Source organism: Nicotiana tomentosiformis, chromosome 4 (genome assembly GCF_000390325.3).
Source record: "Nicotiana tomentosiformis chromosome 4, ASM39032v3, whole genome shotgun sequence".
NCBI classification, from domain to species: domain Eukaryota; kingdom Viridiplantae; phylum Streptophyta; class Magnoliopsida; order Solanales; family Solanaceae; genus Nicotiana; species Nicotiana tomentosiformis.
The window spans coordinates 16,283,051-16,303,693 of NC_090815.1; the positions used below are offsets into that span (position 1 = coordinate 16,283,051).

General features: G+C 40.5%; 1 protein-coding gene across 1 annotated transcript in view; it reads left to right on the forward strand.

Annotated features, from left to right (window-relative positions):
• The window catches only part of LOC104102126 (pseudouridine-5'-phosphate glycosidase), a 191,836-nt gene extending 174,995 nt beyond the window's left edge, over positions 1-16,841 (forward strand). The window contains exon 13 of the mRNA XM_070199587.1: positions 16,818-16,841. Coding sequence (XP_070055688.1) covers positions 16,818-16,824 — 7 coding nt within the window. The 3' untranslated portion in view covers positions 16,825-16,841. The remainder of the gene's footprint in view (positions 1-16,817) is intronic.
• The last annotated feature ends 3,802 nt before the right edge of the window (positions 16,842-20,643 follow it).

The window sequence follows — 20,643 nt, forward strand, 5'->3', positions numbered from 1 at the left end:
TAAGAATTGTTTGATTCTTTCTCTCCGCAACTCCATTTTATTGGGGTGAGTACGGTACCGTTAGAGGGTGATGAATTTCATGAGACTGACAAAAGTCGTTAATTCTTTTGAAGTGAATTCACCTCCTCTATCGAACCTTAAAGCTTTTATTTCATAGCCACTTTGTTTCTACACAAGTACTTTGAAATTTTTAAAAGCATCAAAAGCTTTAGATTTTGGTTCAAGAAATAAATCTAAGTCTTTCTACTAAAGTCATCAATGAAGAACGAAAAGTATTTACTTTTACCAAAGGAAGGTGGATTGATTGGTCCACACACATCAATATGAATAGGCTGGAGCGGCGTGGTTGATCTTGATATGGCCTTTTTTGGAAAACTTCTCCTTGTATGTTTTCCAAGAAAAGCTTCACACAATTGACATGGATGGTTGATTGATGGTATCCCATGCACTATGTTCTTTTCTCCCATTGATTTGATCACTTCAAAATTCAAGTGCCCAAATAAGGAGAAAATAATCTTAAGATTGAGAGAAAATAATCTATTCTTTGCCATATGCACGTTAGCAATTAGAATTCCACTTGAATCTATAAGCCAAAGATGCATATTTTTCAAGTGAATATCATATCCCTTTTCAAGAAGTTGTCCCAAACTCAAAATATTATATTTTAATTTCGGCACAAAATAAACATCTTAAATTAACTTATGGCCACCATTTTTATAGGAGATCAGAATTGTATCTATCCCTTTGATTTGAATATTTGAGGTATCTCCAAAGGACACATTACCTTTCACCAACTTATTGATCTCCACAAACTTATCTTTGCATCCACACATATGATTGCTTGCTCCATTGTTCAAATACCACGAGCTACAATCATGCTCGTCTTCTTCTTTGAGTGCCAACAACAATGTTGACTCATCATATTCTTTCTTGTCGTCAACAAGGTTAGCTTTCTCTTCAATACAGCTACGACATTTTCAAGAGTAATGGCCAAATTTATGACAATTATAATACTCAATTTTTGATTTGTCATACATTTGTCCATTATTTTCTTGACCTATTTTTCTGCGACCACGACCTCTGAATGTTTGGTACATTTTAACTTCATTGTTGAAGTTGTTATCACTACTTCTTCCGCTTCCATGATTGTCACGGCCTCGTCCTCGTCCATTCCCTCGATAGATCTTTTCTCCTCCATAATCCTTAAAGGATGCCTGAGTTTAAGAAGTTTCTCCAGCGGCACTTCTTGTCTCCACTTGATCATTTCTTCACGAGCCTGTAAAGAACCCTCCAACTTCTCCAATGTCATAGAGTCTAAATCTCTAGACTCCTCACACACCACAAATTAAATTTAGGTGTTAAAGTGCGAATGATCTTTTCTACCACATGGACATCTTTTATGTCCTCTCCATATCTTCTTAATTGATTCACAACAACCTTCATTTTGAACAATAAACCGAAATGGATTCGGATTCTTTAATTTTTAAAACTTCAAAATCAGCCCTTAGAGTTAAATGTTTTAACTTCCTCGCCTTGTCAATTCCTTGGAGAGAATATATTAAAATCTCCCAAGCTTCATTTGAGGTGGTAGCATCTGTCACCTTCTCAAACATGGCATCATCCAAACATTGGTAGATGAGCGTGAGAGCTTGTTGATCCTTCTTCTATGTCTTTCCCAAGACATTTGTTTTATTTTGTGTAACGACCCGACTGGTCATTTTGAGCATCTGCACTTCACTCGGTAGTTTGAGGCCTCGAAATGGAGTTTTGTTAGTTCTGTTAGCTCCGTTGTGCGATTTTGGACTTAGGAGTGCGTCCGGATTATAATTTAGAGGTCCGTAGTCTAATTTGTCTTGGATTGGCGAAAGTCAGATTTTTGAAAAGTTTAACCGGGAGTGGAATTTTTTATATTGGGGCCGGATTCTGATTTTGGAAGTTTGATTAAGTCTGTAATAGCAAATGTGACTTTTGTTGATTTGATAGGTTTTGGCATCGGTCGTAGAAGTTGAAGTTTCAAGGTTCATTGATTTTGACTTGAGGTGCGATTCGTCATTTCGAGGTTATTATACATGATTTGAAGCTTCGAGTAGGTTCGTTTCGTCACATAGAATTCGTCTGCAAAATTTGGCACCATTTGGAGTTGATTTGATAGGGTTCATACGTTTGGTTGCGATTCTAGAAGTTCTTGAAATTTCCTTTGATCATCATGCGTTTTGCCGTCAGATTCATGATGCTAGAGGTTATTTTGATGTTTTGATCCCTCGAGCGAGTTTGTATAATATTTTTAGACTTGTGTGCATATTTGGTTTAGATCCCTGAGGGCTCGGGTGAGTTTCGGATTGGATCCGGAATGATTTTTCATGATTTTGAGTGTTGGTACTGGTATCATCGCAACAGCGATGTTTTGTCGCAAATGCGACTATCACAATTGCGAAGCAGCCTCGCATTTGGGAACCTGGGTTGCTGGGGACTGGATCGCAATTGTGATGAAGTTGTCGCTTTTGCAAAGCCTGAAGAGTTTCGCATTTGCGAACTCTGTATCACATTTGCGATGAAGGCTTGGTCTGTCAGGGGTGGCATTTGCGATGTTTTGTCCGCATTTGCGGAGGTTGCATTTACTTGCTAAATGTTGAGAATTCTGAGATTTGGCTTCATTTTGTTATATTGTGAACCCTAGCTTCGATGGGAGGCGATTTTATGAAGGGATTTTCATACCAAATCATTGGGTAAGTACTCTAATCAATTCTCAACTGCATTTCATGATTTTATATAAGATTAAACATCAAATTCATGAGAAATCTAGGGAAAACTTTGGGGATTTTGTCAAAACTTTGAAAATGAAAATTTAGGATTTGAGAGTCGAATAGGACTGGGATTTGGAAATAAAAGATGTATTTGGACTCGTGAGGCTATGGGTAGTCAAGACCTACCCTTGGACCTGAGTTCGACTGGACCGGCCCGGGGGTTAACTTTTGTTGACTTTTTAGAAATTGAATAAAAATCATAGCTTTATTAATTGAAATTATTTTCCCTTGCATTGTGTGATGTATTTAAGTCATCTTTGGCTAGATTGAATAGGTGGTGAATTTGTAAAGGAAAAAGCTAAATTTAGTATTGAGTTAGCCAAATTGAGGTAAGTGTCTTTCCTAACTTTGTTGAGGGAATGTTTCCTACTATTTGACATTGTTTGTTATATGTGGGAGTGATACATATATGAGGTGACGAGCATATATGTATGTGCCAGGGTTAACCATGCTCGGGGGTAAATTATGTTGTAAATTGTGTCTTGTAGAATCATGTGACCTTCTTGTTTCATGCCTTACTTGACTCCTAGATACTAAGATTATAGTATTAAATATTAGGAACTAATACTTATCTTGTTATAACTTGATCAAATTTGACGGAATTCTGAGAACACATTGATGTGTCTAATTCGATCATCACTATGCATAATCATTAATACATTGCTACGGCCGATATTCTTGAGATACTAGATTCTATATTTGTGTAGTGGATCATTTGTGAGATTGTTGGAATACTTGAATAATAAGGTTCTTGCGGGTTTATTGAACTATTGTTGGTTTCGAAAGTTGTGATTGGGATTCATTTGGAATATTCGTTTAAACACTCTCCTTGACGTTATTTATGCTTCCTGCCTTGTTTGTCATTGATATACATATGACTGGTAAGGAAGAGTGTAAAGCACGAAGGGTGATGTCGTGCCATTGTTTATACATTATCATGTGAGGGAGAGTGTAAAGCACGAAGGGTGATGCCATGCCATATTATTGAGAGTAAAATCACGAAGGGGCGTGCCATATTATTGAGAGTAAAAGCACGATGGGTGATGCCGTGCCATATCATTTGTGAGTAAAAGCACGAAGGGTGATGCCGTGCCATGTTATGTGAGTAAAAGCACGAAGGGTGATGCCGTGCCATTGCATTTATATTATCATGCTTTTGTGTTATTGCGAGTTCATAGAACGAAGGGTGTTTCTGTGCAAGTGAAGACGAGGGACATGCATTATGTTGTGATATCCTTTTCTTGCAGATATTTTCATGTCTTTACCTTGAATTGTTACTATCGTACTTACGATTCTTATGTGACTTGTAGTCACTGTTCTGTCCTTATTCTCTATCTCAATTGTTGTTGTGTTGCCCATGCCTTCTACTTGCTTAACTTGTAAATATCATGCCTACTTCCTGCTGTTATAATTGCATCCATGTCATATCTGTTTTGTTGCACTTAGGTACATGTCTTATTCCATGTTAGTCATTCATGTCTCTACTTGTTAACTTATAGATCATGTGTCCCCTTTCTTATTTGTTATATCTATCTTCATGCCTCCAGCATGCTAGTTAGTTGAAGTTACATTCCTTTTCCTAATTGTTGTCATTACCTTTATGCTTTCTGCCTAGTCTGTTATTGATGTCCTTATGTACATTCTCGTTCATTATTACTACTTGTGTATTTCCTACTTTGTCATTTTTTTTATCGGTATTTCTGCCCTTCGGTTGGTAATGTTTTACGCATATTTGGTGAGGATGAGATAAATGCATGAAGGGTGTTGCCGTGCCGTTGAATTTGATGTCTTGAGTGTTTCTCTCACACTATGAAAGTTTTGAGGTGATTATTGTGGTTCATTGGGTTTCGCTCTAAGGAAAGGATTGGTCGAGATATTGGAAATTGTTGGATTGTGATCTCCTCTAGTACTCTGTTATTTCTTTGTACATTCATTCGTGTACTCTATTTAGTTATACTGTAGTATAGTTTTATTGTTAGTTACATTACAAATTTTATCAGTGAGCATCTTTTAACTAAAAATCCTCGCCACTACTTCGACGAGGTTAGACAAAATACTTACTGGGTACATGGGGTCAGTTGTACTCATACTACACTTCTGCACCTTGCTTGCAGACATTTAGAGCGGAGCTGCTGGTGATGTCGGGAGCTGACTCTGAAGATGTTCGTGCATTCCGGATATGGCTGCCACTTGTCCTTGGTGGCTTTAGATTTTGTTATTTTGTTATGTAACTTTCAAATAGATCGTGTAATTATTTGTATCAGCTTTGTAAATTCTAAGTCTTGAAGCTCATGATTTGTACTACCAGTTCTTGGGTTAATTTGTAAAAGTTCAGATAATTCTTTATTATTTTCCTACAAATTTCACTTGGATTGTATTGTCTGTTAACTTGCTTACCTAGCGGGTCGATTTAGGTGCCATCACGACTAGTGATCTTTGGGTCGTGACATTTTGAGGCAGAGCTTCCTCATTATTAGATAATGCATACCTTCTGTCTACGATTTTCCACACATTCTGGGAGCCAAGAATGACTTTCATGCGTAGACACAATATCTCATAATTATCTTTTATGAGACGGGAGTACTGAAAATAAAGCGGACCATTATTTGCTATGGCTCTGATACCACATTGTTGGGAAAAAATTTTCGCCCAGGAATAATATCCACGGTAAATAATAATACCACAAGAGAGTAACAACGACACCAAATAGAAATAACACTACGATGATATTATAACTTGGTAGTGTCAATAGACTACTACAACTTCAAAAGAAATAACACTCTTTATTTTAAATACCACACTACAATATTACTCTCACTCTCTATTCATCTCACAGACAACAATCTGTGGATTACTCTCTCTATGCTCTATTGCGCTCTCTCTGAATTTGGTGTGCTTGAAATGAAGATCTGAAGCTGCCTTTTATAGGAGTGAGGAACCATTCCTCCAACTGTAACGACCCGACCGGTCGTTTTACTTGCTAGAACCTCATTCCCCTAAATAAGACTTCTCGTACTTGCTTTTACTGATTTATGACTTGCGGGGATGGTTGGTTTGGGATTTAAAAAAGTTTGGGTCAAAATCGGAACACTTGGTTCCTTAAGGTTGGCTTGAAAGGCCAAGTTTGACTTTGGTCAATATTTTTAGTAAATGACCTCGGAATCGGGATCTGATGGTTCCAATAGGTTCGTATGATGATTTCGGACTTGGGCATTTTCTCGGATCGGGTTTTGGATGAGCTGGGAGCATTTCGGTGCCTAATAGTGAAAGTTGGTTCTTAAAGGTTTTAGAAGTTCTTTAAAATTTGGTTTAGAGCGGGTTTTGGTGATATCGAGGTCCAAACGGAATTCCGAGACTGGGAATAGTCCCGTAGTATCATTTAAGACTTGCACGCAAAATTTGGTGTCATTCAGAGTAGTATAAGTACGTTTCAGCGCATTGGAAGTAAATTGAAGAACTTGAAGTTCTTAAGTTTGATTCAATTGGTTTTAGGGTATGATTCTTAGTTTTAATGTTGTTTCGAGAATTCCGTGAGTTCGAGCGAGTCCGTTTTGTGATTCCAAACTTGTTGGTATGTTCGAGCGGGGCCCCAGGGGCCCCGAGTGCCTATCGAATGAGGCTCGGACTAAGTAGCAAATTTGGAACTACAACTGAGTGCACCCGATCTGTCATAACCGCATCCGCGTTTGGTTAGCCGCAGGTGCGAGCTCACATATGCGGGCCAAGCCTCGCAGATGCGGCCAATGAGGGCAGCCCCAAATTCCACAGAAGCGGCCCCTTCTCTGTAGAAGCGGGACTGCAAAAGCGGCCCAAGAACTTCCGCAGAAGCAGATTCTTGTCCGCAAAAGCGAGGGCACAGATGAGGTCCCTTGACCGCAAAAAGCTGGAGGCAGTGAGATTCATTTAATATGGGACTTAGACCAATTTTTACTCATTTCACTCATTTTTTGGGCTATTCTTGGAGCTTCTTGAGAGGGGCTTTAACCTAGACTTTGGAGTTAAGTTATTTCTACCAAATGTGAATTAAGTACTTAGATTATGTGTAGATTAACATGTGAAAATTTGTGAAAAATAAGGGTTTAGAGGAAGACCTATGTTTTTGATAAAAATGAGATTTAACCACGAAATTTGTTATGGAATTTAGTAAAAATCATATATTTATGTTCCTAAGGTTATGGGTAACAACTTGCTTTGAAAATTTCCGGAATCCGAGCATATGGGCCCCGGGATGAATTTTAGGAATCTTGCAATTTAGGTTGTGTAATCACTTAAATGGTGAAACTATGAATTTTTGAGCATAGATTGATTAGTTTATGTAATGTTTGACTAGCTTCGAATCGTTTGACATCAGATTTGGAGGTTTGAGCGCGTTCTTGAATTGGGAAGTAGGCTTTGAGGCGAGGTAAGTCTCCTTTTTTAACCTTGTAAGAGGGAATTAACCCCGTAGGAGAATTAAATAAATATGTGAACCTATGGTTCGTGCCGTTCGACCCTCCGGCAGTGCACAATTTAATATTATGTTGGACCGGGCCGTATGACCTCGGCATAATTGTGCATGTTAATTATTTGTAACCCTCCGTGATTTATACTGCTTAAATGCCTTGAAATGTAAGTGGTTAAATGATATGACCGAAATTGAAATTTTAATTTTTGAAAGAAGTACTTATCTCTTCCTGTTTTTGAGCTGTCGGAATTATTCATTATACCTATACTTAGCATAACAATTTAATTACATTATTATTAGCCCTAGTAAGTGTCAAGTCGACCACGCGTCACTACTTCTTCGAGGCTAGGCGGGACACTTTCTTGGTACATATTGTTTATATACTCATACTATGCTTGAGTACTTAATTGTACAGGATCTGAGGCTGGTGTCTCTAGTTACCCACCCGGCGCGCATACCTGATCTTGGACCGAGACTTCACGGTGAGTTTCCCCCTTCTGAGATGTTCAGCAGCTTTCCGGAGTTTCTCTTTTGTTTTTATCTGTCTATTCTATTTTAGACAGTAGGATAGTCATCTTTTGTATATTCTACTAGTTGCCCACACAGTTGTGACACTAGATCTTGGCACGTATTAGTAGACTTTGATTTTTGGATTGTAGTTCAATAGTTATAACTGCTTTTAGATGTTTCCATTTGTTTGCCTTAAAATCCGTTATTTATCAAATACTTTAAATGTAAGTAAAGTTAAATGTTGGAATTGCTTAATAAAATAAAAGAAATCACTAAGTTGTTCACTGTTGGCTTGTCCAGCAACGGTGCTGGTCGCCATCACGGCCTGACATGGAGTTGGGTCGTGACAACATGGGTATCAGAGAACTAGGTTCACGTAGGTCTCACAAGTTATGGACAGGCCTAATAGAGTCTTGCGGATCGGTGCAGAGACTTCCATACTTATCTTTGAGAGGTTGTGAGGTGTTAGGAAACTACTCGTTATTCATCTCCTATCGGGCAATTGATGGTATACTAAATTTCCTTCTTCTGTTCTCTCATAGTGGTGAGGACGCGTATGACGGACGTTCCAGACCCGGGAAGGGCTGCTCCCTCCCCCCCTCCCGTTGCTAGAGGCCGAGACAGAGGCCGGGGGAGGGTACCGGCCCGAGGTAGGGGACAAAGGCATCCCAGAGCTGACCCAGTAGCACCACCAGCAGATCCAGTAGAGGACTCCATTACGGGGGAGTAGGGCGAGGTGCCCGCAACAGAGCCAGCCCCGGTAAATTTCATGACAGCACCGGGCTTTCAGGAGATCATGGGCTGTATGCTGCGGTTCATGGATTCTATGACCCAGGCTGGTTTATTTCCAGAAGACCCAACCACATCTCAGGCGGTAGGGGGAGCACAGACCCCTACTGCTCAGGCTCCTGGGCATGCAGCCGTAGTGTATCAGACTTCGGGTACATTACCCGCGGACGGGGCTCAACCAGTTGCAGCAGTGGAACCTGAGCCTAGATCGGCTGCGGACGGTGATCTATAGAAGTTATTGGACAGATGGACTAGTCTACACCCTCTTGTCTTCGGAGGCGAGAGTCGTGAGGATGCCCAGGATTTCGTTGATAGGTGCAGGGACAAACTGCACAACATGAGGATACTGGAGTCTCATGGGGTTGACTTTACTACTTTCGAGCTGGAGGGCAGGGCCCTTAGATGGTGGCAGTCTTACCTTCTTGGTAGACCAGCGGGTTCTCCTCCTATGACTTGGAGCTAGTTCACACAGCTTTTCCTGGATAGGTATATTCCACCCTCGGAGAGGGAAAAGTTGTGGTATCAGTTAGAGCAGCTTGAGAAGGGTCAGATGTCAATGACCGACTATGAGGCGAGGTTTTCTGAGTTGTCTCGCCATGCACTTATGATACTTCCTATGGATGCAGAGAGAGTACAGAGGTTTGTTGTGGGGCTGCACTCTGGTATTAGAGCCAATATGGCCCGAGAGGTTGAGATAAGGACTTCTTATCAGCTGGTAGTGGAGATTGCTCGGAGGATTGAGGACTACCGTTAGAGAGGGAGAGAGCAGGTGCAGCAGGACAAGAGGGCCCATTTCTCTGGAGAGTTTAGAGGTGCCCTGGCTAGGGGCAGAGGTCAGTTTGGAAGGGGTTGGCCTAGCATGACCCCATATTTATCACCACCACCTCCTCGAAGTGCTCCAGCATGCCCCTATTTCCGCGCCACACCAGAGAGTTCTTACCGCCCACCAGCCCTCCAGGGTTCTTCCAATTGGTACTCAGGTCACCAGGGTTCTTCCAGCTCTTATCTTAGTGCCATGCCGGAGAGTTCATACCGCCCACCAGCTATTCGAGCTTTTTCTAATGGGTCTACAGGCCATCAGGATCAGACATCAGGGCAGCAGATCGTCGCACCGAGGGGCTGTTTCGAGTGCGGAGATCTCGGTCACATAAAGAGATTCTGCTCCAAGCTTCGGGGCAAGGTAGTGCAGCAGTGTCAGCAGCCCATGATTACAGCATCGGTTGTCCTGTCGCCCAGAGGCAGAGGGTAGGCTGCCAGGGGCCGTCCTAGAGGTGGAGGCCAGGCACGGGGAGGCCAGGCAGCTACTGTTCAGTTAGGCGAAGGCCAGCCCGCCGGCGCTCCAGCCAGATTCTATGCTTTTCCGGCCAGACCAAATGCATTGGCCTCAGATGCCGTGATCACATGTATTATTTTTGTATGCAGTACGGATGCTTCGGTATTATTTGATCCAGGGTCTACCTATTCATATGTGTCATCCTAGTTTGCTCATTTTCTAGATATTCTTTGTGAGTCTTTGGGTACTCCTGTTTGTGTGTCCACTTCTGTGGGTGATTCTGTGGTTGTGGATAAAATCTACCGGTCCTGTGTGGTCGCATTCTGTGGTTACGAGACTACAACAGACCTTCTGTTGTTTGATATGATCGACTTTGAGGTCATCCTAGGCATGGACTAGTTATCCCTATATCACGCCATCCTTGATTGTCATGCCAAGACTATTACCTTAGCGATGCCAGAATTACCGAGATTGGAGTGGAAGGGTTCCTCGGTTAGTACAGCTAGTCGGGTCATCTCTTTTCTGAAGGCTCGACATATGGTCGAGAAGGGTTGTTTGGCTTATCTAGCTTATGTTTGGGACACCACCGCAGAGTCTCCGATGATTGATTTAGTGCCAATAGTCCGGGAGTTCACTGATGTGTTTCCTTCTGACCTACCAGGCATGCCGCCAGATCATGATGTTGATTTTCGTATTGATTTGGCTCTAGGAACCCAGCCTATATCTATACCACCGTACCGTATAGCTCCGAAAGAATTGAAAGTGTTGTAGGAGCAGTTTGAGGAGTTATTAGAAAAGGGGTTTGTGAGACCAAGTGTATCAACTTGGGGTGCACCAGTGTTTTTTATGAAGAATAAAGATGGGACTATGCGGATATGCATTGATTATTGCCAGTTGAACAAGGTTACGATCAAGAACAAGTACCTATTGCCGCGTATCGATGGTTTGTTTCACCAGTTTCAGGGTGCTAGGGTGTTCTCCAAAATCGACTTAAGGTCAGGGTACCATCAATTGAAGATTCGGGACTTAGATGTTCCGAAGAAGGCCTTCCATACTAGATATGGCCATTATGAGTTTCTAGTGATGTCCTTCAGCTTGACTAATGCCCCAGCGGCATTTATGGATCTGATGAATCGGGTGTTCAGGCCTTATATTAATTCCTTTGTTATTGTCTTCATTGATGACATCTTGATTTACTCACGTAGCCTGGGGGAGTACGAGCAGCATTTGAGAGTGGTACTTCAGACCTTGTAAGAACAGAAGCTATATGCTAAGTTCTCCAAGTGTGAGTTTTGTCTAGAGTCTGTGGCATTCTTGGGGCATATTGTATCAAGAGAAGGTATTAAGGTGGATTCTAAGAAGATTGAGGCAGTTCAGAGTTGGCCTCGTCCCGCTTCGATGACCGAGATCAGGAGCTTCCTGGGGTTAGCAGGTTATTATCGCCAGTTTGTGCAGGGTTTCTCATCTATTGTTGCCCCTCTGCCTAGATTGACCCAAAAGGGTGCTCCGTTCCGTTGGTCCGATGATTGTGAGGCGAGCTTCTAGAAGCTCAAGACAACTTTGACTACAGCACCGGTTCTAGTGTTGTGTTCTAGCCCGGGGATGTATACAATATATTGTGACGATTCACGCGTTGGCTTGGGTTGTGTATTGATGCAGGAGGGGCGAGTTATTGCATATGCTTCGCGTCAACTGAAGATTCATGAGAAGAATTACCCTGTGCACAATCTAGAGTTATCCACGATTGTTCATGCTCTTAAGAAATTGAGGCATTATCTGTCTGGGGTGTCATGTGAAGTTTATACTGATCATCGCAGCATACAACATTTGTTCAAGCAAAGGGATCTCAATTTGAGGCAGCGTAGATGGCTCGAGTTACTGAAGGATTATGATATCACCATTCTTTATCATCCGGTTAAGGCAAATGTTTTTGCGGATACCTTAAGCAGAAAGGGAGAGAGTATGGGTAGCTTGGCATTCATTTCAGTAGGGGAGAGGCCAATAGCTTTGGACATTCAGTACTTGGCTAACAGACTTGTGAGGCTGGATATTTTAGAGCCCAGTCGGGTTCTAGCATGTATTGTTGGCCAGTCTTCACTATTGGGGAAGATCAAGGCTCGACAGTTTGATGACCCACATTTGGCAGTTCTTAGAGAGACGGTACTACAGGGTAGTGCCAAGGAGGTTTCTATTGGCGATGATGGTGTTCTGCGACTCCAGGGCCATTTATGTGCTCCTAATGTCGATGGCTTGTGAGAGAGGATTCTAGAGGAGACACACAGTTCTCGGTATTCTATTCATCTAGGTGCTACGAAGATGTATCGTGACCTGAGACAGCACTATTGGTGGTGGCGGATGAAGACAGATATAGTTGAGTATGTGGCTAGGTGTCTAAATTGCCAGCAGGTCAAGTATGAACACCAGAGGCCAAGTGGCCTACTTCAGCAAATGACTATACCTGAGTGGAAATGGGGGCGCATTACCATGGACTTCGTGATTGGTTTACCGCAGACCTTGTAGAAGTTTGATGCAGTTTGGGTCATTGTCGATAGGTGGACCAAGTCAGCACACTTTATTCCGGTTCTGACTATATATACTTCAGAGAAGTTGGCCCAGATTTATATTAGGGAGATAGTTCGGTTGCACGGTGTGCCTGTTTCCATCATATCAGATAGAGGCCCTCAGTTCATCTCACATTTCTAGAGAGCCGTACAGAGTGAGTTGGGGACCCGTGTAGAGCTCAGCACATCATTTCATCCACAGACCGACGGCCAGTCAGAGTGGATAGTTCAGATATTGGAGGACATGCTAAGAACATGTGTGATTGACTTTGGGGACAGTGGGATCCGTTCTTGCCTTTGGCCGAGTTTTCTTACAACAACAGTTATCAGTCCAGCATCGAGATGGCTGCATTTGAGGCTTTATATGGTCGGCGATATCGTTCTCCCATTAGGTGATTTGAGCCCGGCGAGGCTAGGTTATATGGCACTGATTTGGTAAAGGATGCCTTGGAAAAGGTAAACTTGATTCAGGAGCGACTTCGCATAGCATAGTCCAAACAAAAGAGTTACGCTGATCAGAAGGTGCACGATGTATCATTTATGGTCGGTGAGAAGGTTCTCTTGAAGGTCTCGCCGATGAAGGGTATTATGATATTCGAAAAGAAGGGCAAGTTGAGCCCAAAGGTTTTAGGACCATTTGAGGTATTGAGGCGAGTTGGGGAGGTTGCTTATGAGCTTGCTTTACCTCCTGGCCTATCAAGGGTTCATCTAGTTTTTCACGTGTCTATACTCCGGATATATCATGCCGACTTGTCACATATGCTAGATTTCAGCACTATTCAGTTAGATGAGAGCTTGGGTTATGAAGAGGAGCCAGTTGCTATTGTTTCTAGACAGGACCGCCAGTTGAGATCCAAGAGGATTTTCGTGGTAAAGGTTCAGTATAGAGGCCAACCAGTCGAGGAGGCGACCTAGGAGTCCAAGGAGGACATGCGGAGCAGATATCCACACTTATTCAACACTTCAGGTATGAATCTAAACTCGTTCGAGGACGAACGTTTGTTTAAGAGGTGGAGAATGTAATGACCCAACCGGTTATTTTACTTTCTAGAACCCCGTTCCCCTAAATTAGACTTCTCGTACTTGCTTTTACTGATTTATGACTTGCGGGGATGGTTGGTTCGAGATTTTGAAGAGTTTGGGTTGAAATCGGAACACTTAGTTCCTTAAGGTTGACTCGAAAGGCCAAGTTTGACTTTGGTCAACATTTTTAGTAAACGACCTCGGAATCGGGATCTAACAGTTCCAATAGGTTTGTATGATAATTTCGGACTTGGGCGTATGCTCGGATCGGGTTTTGGATGACCCGAGAGCGTTTCGGTGCCTAATAGTGAAAGTTGGTTCTTGAAGGTTTTTGAAGTTCTTTAAAATTTGGTTTGTAGCGGGTTTTGGTGATATTGAGGTCCAAATGTAATTCCAAGACCGGGAATAGTTCTGTAGTGTCATTTAAGACTTGCACGTAAAATTTGGTGTCATTCCGAGTAGTATAAGTACGTTTCGGCGCATTGGAAGTAAATTGAAGAACTTGAAGTTCTTAAGTTTGATTCAATTGGTTTTAGGGTGTGATTCTTAGATTTAATGTTGTTTCGGGCATTCCATGAGTTCGAGCGAGTCCGTTTTGTGATTCCAAACTTGTTGTTATGTTTGGGAGGGGCCCTAGGGGGCCGAGTGCCAATCGGACGAGGCTCGGACTAAGTTGAGAATTTAGAACTACAACTGAGTGCACCAGATCTGTCATAACCGCACCTGCGGTTGGTTAGTAGCAGGTGCGAGATCGCAGATGCGGCCAATGAGGGCAGCCCCAAATTCTGCAGAAGCAGCCCCTTCTCCATAGAAGCGGGATTGCAGATTAACATGTGGAAATTAGTGAAAAATAAGGGTTTAGAGGAAGACCTAGGTTTTTTATAAAAACGAGATTTAACCAAGAAATTTGTTATGAAATTTAGTAAAAATCATATATTTATGTTCCTAAGGTTATGGGTAACAACTTTCATAGAAAATTTTCGGAATCCGAGCATGTGGGCCTGGGGGTGAATTTTAGGAGTCTTTTAATTTATGTTGGGTAATCACTTAAATGGTGAAATTATGAATTTTTGAGAATAGATTGATTAGTTTATGTAATGTTTGACTAGATTCGAGTCGTTTGGCATTAGGTTTGGAGGTTTGAGCGCGTTTTTGAATTGGGAAGTAGGCTTTGAGGCGAGGTAAGTCTCCTTTCTAACCTTGTAAGAAGGAATTAACCCCATAGGCGAATTAAATAAATGTGTGTACCTATTTTTGTGTGTGTGGGGGGGGGGGGGGCTACGTGCGTACGAGGTGACGAGAGTCCGTACGTAGCTACTTTTGTGCTATTGTCCGAGTAGTTTAGGAACCATATCATACTTTATTCGAAATGTTTGTTCCCTTACTTGCTAATTCAATTACTCGAATCATGTTAGAATTTGACAAAAGAATTTGAAAAAGGCTAAGTTCACCTATTTAAAGAGTTTATTAGAATACTTGATTGTAAAATGAGAATTCATGTTTCCTTAAAAATAATTGATATTTGTGGATCGGGCCGAGCGCCTCAGTAGTAAATAGACGCATCTATGGTGCGTGCTGTTCGACCCTCCAGCAGTGCACAATTTAATATTATGTTGGACGGGCCGTACGACCTCGGCATAATTGCGCATGTTAATTATTTGTAACCCTCCGTGATTTATACTGCTTAAATGCCTTGAAATGTAAGTGGTTAAATGATATGACCTAAATTGAAATTTTAATTTTTGAAAGAAGTACTTATCTCTTCCCGTTATTGAATTGTCAAAATTATTCATGATATTTATACATAGCATAACATTTTAATTACATTATTATTGGCCCTAGTAAGTGTCAAGTCGACCCCTCGTTACTACTTCTTCGAGGTTAGGCGGGATACTTACTTGGTACATATTATTTATGTACTCATACTATGCTTTTGTACTTAATTGTATAGGATCTGAGGGTGGTGCATCTAGTTACCTGCCCGGCGTGCATACCTGATCTTGGACCGAGACTTCACGGTAAGCTGCCCCCTTCTGAGCCGTTCAACAGCATGTCGGAGTTTCTCTTTTGTTTTTACCTGTCTATTTTGTTTCAGACAGTAGGATAGTCATCTTTTGTATATTCTACTAGTTACCCACACACTTGTGATACTAGATCTTGGCACGCATTAGTAGACTTTTATTTTTGGATTATAGTTCAATAGTTATAACTGCTTTTAAATATTTCTGTTTGTTTGCCTTAAAAATCCGTTATTTATCAAATGCTTTAAATGTAAGTAAAGCTAAATGTTGGAATTTCTTAATAAACAAAAAAAAATGAGAAATCACTAAGTTGTTTACTGTTGGCTTGTCCAGCAACGGTGCTGGACGCCATCACGACCTGACATGGAGTTGGGTCGTGACACCAACCAATCATAGGATTGGATTTACAATTACGTTATTGCAGATTTCCATAACACGTTGCAGCGTCCAAAACCAATTTGCGCAAATTGGTTTTGCTATTTATTTTTTGGCTGTTATTGCAACTTGTTGCATTTGCATCTTGTTTTCATCTTCTTCGTTTTTTCTTTTTCTTAATCTTATGTTATTTATATGGGTCTCACAAATCTCTCCCTTGATTTTGATTTTTCTTTTTCATTCCAAATCTTGATCTCAATCTCTGAAAATCTTCAAACTTAAGAGGCTTTGTAAAGATAACCGCAATTTGATCATGAGACTTCACATATTTGAGCTCTACTTTATTCTTGGCAACACATTGCCTTTGCTTGTAGACTTTAGCCACAAGTCATGCTTTGTATCTCTCCACTTCTTTATCAACATTCTTCTTTATCTCGTATATCGATTTCACTCTTATTGCTCGATCACCCTTGGGAAGAGTAGTTAACTCCTAAGTGTTGTTTTTCTCTATTGACTCGATCTCCTCCTCTATGGCTTGTCTCCACCATTTGTATATAACAGCTTCATCAAAGTCATTGGTTCACTGTCAGCAAAGAGATAATACAAAAAATGAAAATTCGTAAATTCTTTCGTGCCATCATAGAGCTCTTGAATGCTCCTCGTCCTTTGCGGTTGTTCATTTGAACTTTCTTGCGAAGAAGGAGATGCAACATTGGTTGGTGAAGGAGGTGGATATGTATCTTGCACATGCACCAAGGTCTCTATTTCTTCTTCATGACTAAAGTATGAAAGAAAATCATATGAAGTTTCTTCCTGAGCTACCCAATTCCATTCCAATTCTTCATCTAATTCAATATCACGAATTATCATCACCTTACCGTTGCTTGGGTTGTGTAACTTGTAGCCTTTTTAACTCGTATCATAGCCAACAATACATGCTTGACACTTCGATCGTCAAGCTTTGCTCTCCCTTGTTGTGACACATGAGCATAGACTATGCTCCCAAAGATTCTCAAGTGTGTAACACTTGGCTTTCTTCCACTCCATGCTTCTTGAAGGGTTTGATCTCTAACATTATTTGTTGGAGACATATTGTTCAAATAAACTGCACAAGAAATAACTTCGGTCCAAAATTACTTAGGGATACTTTTAGTTTTCAACATACATCTAGCCATATAAAGAATCGTTCGATTCTTTCTCTCTGCAACTCCATTTTGTTGGGGTGAGTAAGGTACCGTTAGAGAGCGATGAATTACATGAGACTGACAAAAATCATTAAATTCTTTTGAAGTGAATTCACCTCCTCTATCGGACCTTAAAGCTTTTATTTCATAGCCACTTTATTTTTTCACAAGCATTTGAAAATTTTAAAAGCAGCAAAAGCTTCAGATTTTTGGTTCAAGAAATAAACCCAAGCCTTTCTACTAAAGTCATTAATGAATAGCAGAAAGTATTTACTTTTACCAAAGGAAGGTGAATTGATTGGTCCACACACATCAGTATGAATAAGCTGGAGCAGTGTGGTTGATCTTGATATGGACTTCTTTCGAAAAAATCCCCTTGCATGTTTTTCAAGAAGACAAGCTTCACATAATTGATTGGGATGGTTGATTGATTGTATCCCATACACCATGTTCTTTTCTCCCATTGATTTGAGAGCTTCAAAATTCAAGTGCCCAAATTGTATGTGCCAGCACCATGATTCATCTGCACATTAGCCTTCAAGCACTTTGCATCAATTATCTTAAGGCAAAGAAAATAATTTATTCTTTTCCATATGCATTTTAGCAATTAGAATACCACTTGAATATCTAAGCCAAAGATGCATATTTTTTACAGGAGATCGGAATCGTATCTATCTCTTCGATTTGGATATTTAAGGTATCTCCAAATGACACATTACCTCTCACCGACTTATTGATATCCACAAACTTATCTTTGTATCCACACATATGATTGCTTGCTCCATTATCCAAATACCACAAGCCAATATCAACCATGTCGTCTTCTTTGAGTGCCAACAACAATGTTGACTCATCATCTTCTTTATATTCGTCAACAAGGTTAGTTTTCTCTTCAACACTGCTACAATATTCCCAAGAGTAATGGCCAAATTTATGACAATTATAACACTCAATTTTTGATTTGTCATACCTTTGTCCATTATTTTCTTGACCTCTTTGTCCGCGACCACGACCTCTGAATGTTTGGTGGATTTTTACTTCATTGTTGAAGTTGTTACCACTAGTTCTTCCTCTTCCATGATTGTCACGGCCTCGTCCTCGTCCGTTCCCTCGATAGCTATTTTCACCTCCATAATCCTTAAGTGATACTTGAGTTTTAATAAGTTGCTCCAGCGGCACATCTTGTCTCCACTTGATCTTTTCTTTATGGACCTGTAAAGAACCCCCCCCCCCCCCAACTGCTCCACTGTCATAGAGTCTAAATCTCTAGACTCCTCAATAGCACACACCTCAAAATTTAATTTAGGTGTTAAAGTGTGAAGTATCGTTTCTACCACATGGACATCATCTATTTCCTCCCCGTATCTTCTTAATTGATTCACAATACCTTCACTCTTGAACAATAATACGAAATGCATTCGGATTCTTTCATTTTTAAAACTTCAAAATTATCTTTTAGAGTTTGAAGTTTTACCTTCCTCACCTTGTCAACTCATTGGAGAGAATTTTGTAAAATCTCTCAAGCTTCCTCTGAGGTGGTAGCATCTGTCACCTTCTCAAACATGGTATCATCCAAACATTGGTGGATGAGCGTGAGAGCATGTTGGTCCTTCTTCATTATCTTTGCCAAGACATCTTTTTTATTTTGAAGTAGAGCTTCCTCATTATTGGGTTTTGCATACCCTATGTCTACGATTTCCCACACATCTTGGGAGCCAAGAATGACTTTTATGTGTAGACACCATTTCTCATAATTATCTTTTATGAGACGGGGGTACTGAAAAGACAGTGGACCATTATTTGTCATGGATATGATACCACGTTATTGGAAAAAATAATATGCCGCCTAGGAATAATATCAACGGTAAATAATAATAATAATAATACCACAAGAGAGTAACTACGACATCAAATCTTTTAACGGGGTAAAATATAATACCCAAGCGGAGCAATATAATACCACTATAATATTACAACTTGATAGTGTCAATATACTACTACAACTTCAAAGGAAATAACACTATTTATTTTAAACACCACAAACGATATTACTCCTACTCTCTATTTTCCATAACATGTTGCGCCGTCCAAAACCAATTTGCGCAAATTGGTTTTGCTATTTGTTTTTTGGCTATTACTGCAACTTGTTGCATTTGCAACTTGTTGTCATCATCTACTTTTTTTCTTTTTCTTAATCTTCTTTTATTTATATGGGTCCCTCAAATCTCTCCCTTAATTTTGATTTTTCTTTTTCATTCCATTTCATGATCTCAATCTTTGAAAATCTTCAAAGTTAAAAGGCTTTGTAAAGATATCCGCAACTTGATCATCAGACTTTACATATTTGAGCTCTACTGTCTTCTTGGCAACATATATCATTTGCTTGTAGCCTTTAGCCACATGTCGTGCTTTGTATCTCTCAACTTCTCCAACAATATTCTTCTTTTTCTTGTATATCAATTTCACTCATATTGCTCGATGATCCTTGGGAAGAGTTGTTAACTCCCACGTGTTATTTTTCTTTGTTGACTCGATCTCCTCCTCCATGGCTTGTCTCCACCTTTTATCTGTAACAGCTTCATAAAGGTTCATTGGTTCACTGTCAGCCATCATAGAGCTCTTGAATGCTCCTCGTCCTTTGCAGTTGTTCATTTGAACTTTCTTGAGAAGAAGAAGATGCAACATTGGTTGGTGAAGGAGGTGGAGTTGTATCTTGCAAAAGCTCCAAGGTCTCTGGTTTTTCTTCATCACCAAAGTGTGGAAGAAAATCATATGAAGTTTCTTCTTGAGCTTCCCAACTCCATTCCAATTCTTCATCAAATTCACCGTCACAATTTACCATCACCTTGCTGCTCCTTGGGTTGTATAACTTGTAGCCTTTTGAACTCGTATCATAGCCAACAAACACATGCTTGACACTTCGATCGTCAAGCTTTTCTCTCCCTTATTGTGGCACATGTGCATAGGCTATGCTCCCAAAGATTCTAAAGTATGTAACACTTGGCTTTCTTCCACTCCTAGCTTCTTGAGGGGTTTGATCTCTAACATTTCTTGTTGGAGACATGTTGTTCAAATAAACTGCACAAGAAATAGCTTCGGCCCAAAATTCCTTGGGCATACTTTTAGCTTTCAACATACATCTAGACATATTAAGAATCATTCGATTCTTTCTCTCTACAACTCCATTTTGTTGGGGTGAGTAAGGTACCGTTAGGGGCGACGAATTCCATGAGACTGACAAAAGTCATTAAATTCTTTTGACGTGAATTCGCCTCCTCTATCGGACCTTAAAGTTTTTATTTCATAGCCACTTTGTTTTTCCACAAGTACTTTGAAAATTTTAAAATCAGCAAAAGTTTCAGATTTTTGGTTCAAGAAATAAATCCAAGTCTTTCTACTAAAGTCATCAATGAAGAGAAGAAAGTATTTACTTTTACCAAAAGGAAGGTGGATTGATTGGTCCACACACACCAGTATGAATAAACTGGAGCGGCGTGGTTGATCTTGATATGGCCTTCTTTGAAAAACTTCTCCTTGCATATTTTCCAAGAAGTCAAGCTTCACACAATTGATTGGGATGGTTGATTGATGGTATCCCATGCACCATGTTCTTTTCTCCCATTGTTTTGAGTGCTTAAAAATTCAAGTTCCCAAATCGC